The sequence below is a fragment of the Nothobranchius furzeri genome, chromosome 12 (genome assembly GCF_043380555.1).
Source record: "Nothobranchius furzeri strain GRZ-AD chromosome 12, NfurGRZ-RIMD1, whole genome shotgun sequence".
Taxonomy (NCBI): domain Eukaryota; kingdom Metazoa; phylum Chordata; class Actinopteri; order Cyprinodontiformes; family Nothobranchiidae; genus Nothobranchius; species Nothobranchius furzeri.
In genome coordinates, this window is record NC_091752.1 from 43,029,221 (window position 1) to 43,036,529 (window position 7,309).

The 7,309-nt window shown below is 39.4% G+C and overlaps 1 protein-coding gene across 4 annotated transcripts; it reads left to right on the plus strand.

Annotated features, from left to right (window-relative positions):
* Positions 1-2,767: 2,767 nt before the first annotated feature.
* On the plus strand, positions 2,768-6,104 carry LOC107396356 (uncharacterized). 4 transcript variants are annotated; one of them, XM_070542622.1, is made up of 4 exons: positions 2,768-3,305; positions 4,179-4,307; positions 4,442-4,510; positions 4,667-5,404. In XM_070542622.1, exons 1-4 carry the CDS (start codon positions 2,893-2,895, stop codon positions 4,674-4,676), a joined length of 621 nt encoding a protein of 206 aa, XP_070398723.1. In that variant the 5' UTR covers positions 2,768-2,892; the 3' UTR covers positions 4,677-5,404. The 4 variants fall into 4 exon arrangements, 2 of the variants coding, with proteins under 2 accessions (XP_070398723.1, XP_054588659.2); XM_054732684.2 differs by having other exon boundaries at positions 2,769-3,305; positions 4,784-5,404; XR_011515718.1 differs by lacking the exons at positions 2,768-3,305; positions 4,179-4,307 and adding an exon at positions 5,700-6,104 and having other exon boundaries at positions 4,369-4,510; positions 4,784-5,548.
* The last annotated feature ends 1,205 nt before the right edge of the window (positions 6,105-7,309 follow it).

The window sequence follows — 7,309 nt, forward strand, 5'->3', positions numbered from 1 at the left end:
CGGCCACAGATCTCTCTGAAGAATTCACAACATTGACGGCTTCAGCAACGCTGTGCCACTCCGTGGATTTTCTCTTATTTGTTTTGCAAAAGCACTTCCTTTCATTTCTCCACCTCACCCACAGGTACCTCAACTTCTGCTTCTGTGAAATTGTGCTTCCTTGATCTGCCTTGATCTACGGCCGCCATCGTCGTTGGCGGAGCGCTGCAATAGCCGGCTTATGTATATGCATGAGATCCACAAGGCAGTTTGCATTGACTATTATGGCAGTAAGTGGGCGTGGTGAGGGTGGGATGTGACTAAAATGCAGCTGAGATCATAAACCTATTTGGCGTAAGTACATTTTTTTTGCTGAGCTTAAGTACGGTTTTAGTAAGGATTCTACGCAATGTTTGATAAATGAGAGCCCTGGTCATAAAATTAGAATATCATGACAAAGTTTATTTAGTTAAATAATTCCCAGAGGTGTGACCAAGTCACTGCTTTGCAAGTCACAAGTCTTTCCAGTCAAGTCCAAGTCAAAGATGACCAAGTCCAAGTCAAGTCCAAAGTCAATGATGTGGAAGTCCAAGTCAAGTCAAAGTCTTTAACTTTAAATTTTCATGTCATAATCAAGTCATCTATCCAACTTCTATTTAATGACGTTGATGATGAATAAATTCCAGAAATAAAGCTTCTTAAAGCTTCATTTATTTGCTCAAACAAGCAGAAAGTGCCACTGAAACTGATTATAAACAAAGTGCTGCTGCATCTAGCAGTACAAGATCAAACCCAGAACCAAGAATGATTAATGATTTTTGTCCATGTCGTGCCACTTTTGTCGTCAAGTCGATTCAAGTCACAAGTCATTGGCATTCAAGTCTGAGTCAAGGTGTACGTCCTTATAGATTTTATCACATCAAGTCATAAGTCATTAAAATAATGACTTGAGTCTGTCTCGAGTCGAAGTCATATGACTCAAGTCCACACCTCTGATAATTCCATTCAAAGTGTAACTTGTATATTAGGTTTATTCTAAGGATGTTCCCATCCATTCATGTGATTTTTAAAGTATTGGGATCAAGAGGAAAATATCGGATCTAATGTTTGAAAACAACAAACCTGACTTTTTTTCTTCTGTTTATTGAAAGAGAAACAATACAAACACACCTGGTTACACAAATGCTTCCCCCGTCTCCTACGCATCTTTGGGGGGCAGATCTGTGGTCCCTCACACTCTCTATTGGACGCTCCTATAGAGAAACCTTACATAAACAAGCGTGTGTACACACACAGGTGCTCACATGGTGCTCTCAAAAGTATTGGCTTGGGCACGTTCAACACTTGTCTCAAGGCTGTCGTTGCCACTAAATGCACTGTGATTTATTATCGTGTGATTGTTCAGTTAAACAACGTTGATTTTATATTTCATCATCACGTTGACGCAGTGATAGCTTGCTCCTGATGTATTGCTGTGTGTCCCATTTTTTTCTGCTCTTCTCTTTCTGCAGGTCTAGAAGCAGACTCTTGTTCATTACTGTTTATTTTTGTGGACCCCCCCCCCCCCCCCCCTTCTCTCTCTCTTCCCACCATTTGTCTTTTTCTTTCTCTTTCACCTCTGTCTCCATGTCTGGTCGGAATTACAAAGCATTCAAAAACAATAACAATGAAATTTGAAGTATCAGGCGTGACATTAAAAGCAGACGCTTTGATGCTCCACCTGAGAATAAATCTGTAAGGCTTGTTACCAGCATTCAGACATCAATTCTGCTTGCTTCACAGCCAGACAGGACACGGTAAAAAAAAAACAAATGCTTCCTCTAACATGTACATTTTTTCTTTTCTTTTATATAACAAGACAAAACACTACCCTTAAAATTAAAAGCACCCTTTGTTGTGAGGCCTATTTTTTGTAATTTAAGAAACGACATAACGGATTGAAACTAAATGAAACAAAAGAGTAATATGCAACATCTGGCTAAAATTGAGGTAAAGACTAACATTTTAGAATTTGTGGTATAAACTGGAAGCCCAAAAATGGCTAGGAAGGGGTTCATGCAGACTTGGGTCCCGATAGCCCCAGAAAGGACGATTCAAAACTGGCTCCAGAACCCATGGAGTTGCGGACATGAGTATAACGAATACATTCTCACACCCGAAGCATCGAAAAATGACGCTGGGAACCAAGCGTTTGTTTCTGGTGTGCTGTGCCAGAGCGTTGGTTTCCGACACCCACGGGAAAACGCACATTTCACCAACATTAAACCTCTAACTATTTAACCTTCCCCTCAGCCCCATCCTAACCTTAACCCAGTTTCTCATTCCAAACTTCCCATTAACCGTGTTGGAGTGGAACGTTACAGCTAGAAACAAAGTTTTGCATGTGTAAGACAGTAGCGGTTCGGATGGGGGTGAGGGGAAAATGGTAAAGGTCAGAATTCTGTGAAATTGCCGTTTTACAGTGGCAGTCGGAAAACGACGCTCTGGCACGGTGAGTCAGCTCCCGCAAAAAAGAATCGGAAAAGCTTCTGCCAATCATCATTCGACAATAAATTTTGAAAGAACGGATAATGCTCTTAACGTGTGGATTCTTCCTGATGTAAGAGGTGAGTCTACTCTTTGCTTTGGTAGTTTTAGCGCTGACATCATCCTAGCGTGCAACGTTCTGTGACTCTTAAAAAAACAGTAAAAATGCTGAAAAATGCTTGCAGTGAAGGGCTTTTCTGATCAGCAAACGGCCGGCAGTGAATGAGTTAATTGCATGTTTAAAGGAGCATGGGGCAGGAATTGTCCAAAAACAAAAAGTACATGTTCATTCTTGAGAAGCTTATGGGTGATGAAGCATTTTAAACTAAAAAGAATGATGAAACCAGTTTATCATTCCATTTTGTTAATCAGGCTGTGTGCTGCAAAATGCAAAACATTCCTGATCCGAATTTCCCGCGCTGTTTTATGGATGTGACGTTAATTGACGCTTCAAGCGCGTTCTCGACAAGGTTCAAACCCGGAAAAACATTTGGAAGCTTGCTAGGTGGCGGTAACGCGTCTTTCACTACTAGCCACGTTAAAACCCCAAACAGAAGAGGAAGAACTCTGGAAATGGATTCTACAACTAGCAAACGACCAAGCGCAACTCAAAGCCCACTAAAGAGTGGCACAAAGAAGAAGGTTTTATCAGCGGCATCTCGAGAGTCAAAAAGAAAATATGATAAAAGTCGGTCAGGGACCCGAATATCTATTGGTTACGCTCTGGAAGAATGGAGGCTGCTTCAACTGGACTTGGGCCTGAAAAAGGATGCGGACATGGCACATTTTCTAGTGACCAGGTAAGTGTTGGTCTCCTTATTTCTGCTGTAGGTTTCAGTAACGAGTAGGTAAACATCAGAGCTGTATCTGCACAATTTGAGAAAATAAAATAAAACTTATGGATTTAGATAATGCTGATTTAGGTAATCTTAACAAATCTTTGTGCAGATGAACAAGAAACTTATCTGAGCTAATGGTGTTTAGCATATGGCTTCCTGATCAGTTTGAAAAAGCTAAAAGCAACCAAGGAGTTACCGGATCACTTCTACGTTTTGTGGACGACACGCCGCATGTGTTTGGAGATAAATGGATGCTCCGTTTATTCTGACGAGGAAAGTAAACAGAGCTTGATTTGATGACGTCACCGCTCAGCCGGAGAGAGCTAGCGTGCGTTAGCATGTTAGCTGCGATCACGCTTCAGTTTGTAGAAGAGAACGGACATTTTCCAAACGAAAGATGAGTCTTTAGAATTATGTCATATTTGATCTACAGTCCAACCTCTAAGCAGGACTGTTACTTTAGTAAATAATGTTATTCGTGGGGTTTGTGTAACAGAACCCCATCGGAATATATTTCCCTAGCGCTATTGCTGAGAATAAATAAAATTAGGATTCATAAGAATAAATAATAAGTCAGCCATAACAACACGTTTGACTAAAAGTAAAGTTGTGCAGAAGTTTGTGTTTATTTTTCTAAATTTGTCCAGTTGAATGTAGGTCAGAATAAAATGTTTGTGAAAATGATAAATAAATTTTTTTTATGACTGACATGCATTTTCATATTACTAGTTGTGCCACAGGTAAAGAAGCTTGGCCATTATTGATCTATGTAAACAGAAGGTGTAGAGTCTCAACCAACTTGTTGACATTTTTGCTTAAAAATGTGTTTTCCAGCTACCGGAAGAAGCAGGCTCCTGAAACTGCAATTCAGGGAGGTTATGTGCAGTCAACCTCAACACCCAGTAAGCGAACAGCAGCTAAAATGTCGCATCGATTATCTCCAACTGAACCTGTGTCTGAGGGGTTAGTATCTTTTCTGTAAAACAAATATTCACGTTTTTGTGCTATGATATATACATTAAATTACACCTTGCATATCCACACTTGGTTCAGAACTAACATCACACCACCAAACACTTCTGACATTATCTTTACAGGGAAGATTTTCTAATGGCTGGTGTTGAGGCCTTAGCTGATGACCTAGATTTGGATCCTTTTGAAGAAAGGTAAATATGTTCATGAGAAGTCTTGCCATATATGCAGGAAATTACTGCTGTAATATGTGTAAAAAAGATAAAAACACAATAGTTCAGCAAATATATGTCATTATATATATTTATGTTGTGAAGTGTCAATTCACAGCAGATTGTTGTTATTTGCAGAAAGAATTAATGACAGATGTATTAGGCTCCACATTTATCTCTTTAGAATCAGTACCATTTCAGGTAAGTTCCAGTATTTATCTTTACGTACAACAAATATTATTGTGTTGTCTGTAGTTTCAAATCCATGGATCTAGCTACGGATGCAGTCCAAATTGATGAGGACCAAGCAAACAACTTACTCAACAGTGTGTGAGTTGCAATGTCTTCTTATCTAGGGGTGGGCAATATAAACGATATAAGGTAGAAATGATATAAAATTGGGTAATGATAGTTTTTGGCTATATCGCAATACGGCGATATTGTGATAACACATGACGTCACTAAGATGTGCACCCTGCTGACAATGGGACAACAGAATGGCGGTGACTGCAAGCATGGAGTGGGCGGAGGAGGAGGCCTATATGCCTCAAGTGGCATATATTTGCCACATGAGGATATCTAAAAGCATGTCAATTTGACATCTATAAACAGATGAAAAAATATATTGCAATGTATCGTTACTGAACATGCTTCAGATCATATCGCAATATAGATTTGAGGCCATATTGCCCAGCCCTATTCTTATCTACACTCTTTTTTTAAACTCCAAAGTCTTAAAACAATATATTAATTCTACTTTTATTTATTGTTTTCATAACAGAATAGAACTGTTATGAAAACTTTGTCAGGCTGACGAAGTTTGCAGCCGCAAACAAAACGTTGCAGGTAAATAAAACTCTTCTATGTTTTAAAAAGAACTAAAAGATGGAATTGTTGTTTTATCCTTGTTCACAAGCTGGGATCCTAAAGGGAATTTCCATCCTACTTGTGTGGCTGAATGACATCTTCAACCAATTTTGGTACATTTGCCAGAAAGCACAACATCGTGATATGTTTAATGTAAGTATTGTGACATCTTTTGGACAACAAGACAACAATGCACATTGACATAATTACCTTTCTTTTCATAATAGTGCCAGCTCTCGTTTTTCTGTTGGTGAGCGCTTCTGTCACATGTAAAGTTTTCAAATAAAACTTATTTTTCTGTTAGGACATGTGGGTGGGTGTGCTTCACCATGTCACAGGGAAGCATGAATGGACCCGTGGCAAATGTGACCATGGACCACTTGATGCAACGACCAGTGATAAAGAGCTCATGGTGCCAGGATCTCCACCACACGAGGCTCTTCAACGAATCATGTTCAACAGACGCTGGTTGAAGGATGTCACCAATCTGACCTTTAGGTATATTAATAACATTTTCATAAGCAAAAAAGCTAAAGTGTCAATATCAAAGCTGACAATTTACATATAGAAATGACAATTGTGGGTGAAAAGGCAATCAAAAGTGTGATTCCTAATAATCTATAAAGTTGTAGCTTTTGTTTTTTTTACAGGTCAACTTCAGAACTGCATTCTCATGTAATCTATGTATGATCTAATGCTGCTGTTCTCTCTCCATAAAGGCCCCAGCTACGTGAAGCATCAAGAGACAGGAATGACTTCTTTCATGCACACAGATTTATCAGAAATTAAGAAAAAATACTATGTACAAATGCAAATAACAGAACTGTTTTTTTTGTACATAAATAAAAATAAATATATTGCACAAACTGTTTGTTTATTTTTGGGTGAAAATGCTGTCTTCAGCTAAAGTTATTTTGAGGTATTGTGCTGTTTTGGAACTACTGTAGTTGTAGATAAACGGTTTGGATTTTTGGGTTAGGGTGCCCTCAGTCAGGAAGACGGTGTCCTGGCGTCTCTTGCCGAAACTCCAGGATATCCAGCATCACCCCTGGAAGACGGGTCACCACTCTCTCGAGAATATAATCTCTCTCCTCCTGGCTCAGGTGTTGTAAAGCTGTCTAGGAATTAAAGAACATATGTTTACATGACTAGATTCATATCTCCAGTGAGTGATGTTTTCGTTTTTGGCATCTCTATTATTTTATTTTATTTTTTTACACAAATGGCTACAACCAACCTGCATCTCAGCTATACTGGCAGCTCTCAGCTGTGCAAGCCGGTCTCGGTCCTCTTCTTTGAAAGCTGTTCACTGCCTACCCCGGCGCCCTGGTCCTCTTGAAGGAGCTCTGGACCTCAACCTGCTGCCCTCACCCCTTGAGCGTGTCCTTCCCCGACCCTCGGAGTGACCTTTTCCTCTCCCCTTTCCTTTAGCCCCTGGTCTCAGACTTTCCCACGACACATCAAAGTCTGTGGCAGGCTCGGGCACACTCCATCTGAACAGTCTTCCATCACTCCTTCCAATGTGAATTCCTGAAAATCAATGACAGTAATGATAAAATTACTGTATTACCCTGTAGGTCTTGTTGATATTATGATTTTATTTTGATGCATTTTTGAACTAAACATTGATATTTATGTTCTTATTTACATTGTTGTGATGCCTGTCCTGTAATGAAATTGGTTTCACAAATGATGTCAGTGACTTGAAATTGGATGTTCTTACATGATGCATAAACAATAACATTAGCTTGTTAGTAAGCTTAGTGCAAAATAATAACTGTAATTGGTCTAAAAACATCAGAAATCACCTGCAGCCACAAAGCCTTATGCTGATAAAGTAGCATCATGTTACTGTCTTGCTCGCCTGTCACAAAACTGGCTTATGAATATTTCTTAGGAAGGAGCATTTGCTTT

What these genes read in the sequence shown, in the direction of transcription:
- LOC107396356 (XM_054732684.2), top strand. Translation starts at nt 2,893, where the DNA reads ATGCAAAACATTCCTGATCCGAATTTCCCGCGCTGTTTTATGGATGTG. An exon ending in GCACATTTTCTAGTGACCAG is followed by an intron (nt 3,306 to 4,178) that starts GTAAGTGTTGGT and finishes TGTGTTTTCCAG; the next exon opens with CTACCGGAAGAAGCAGGCTC. An exon ending in TTGGATCCTTTTGAAGAAAG is followed by an intron (nt 4,511 to 4,783) that starts GTAAATATGTTC and finishes TGTTGTCTGTAG; the next exon opens with TTTCAAATCCATGGATCTAG.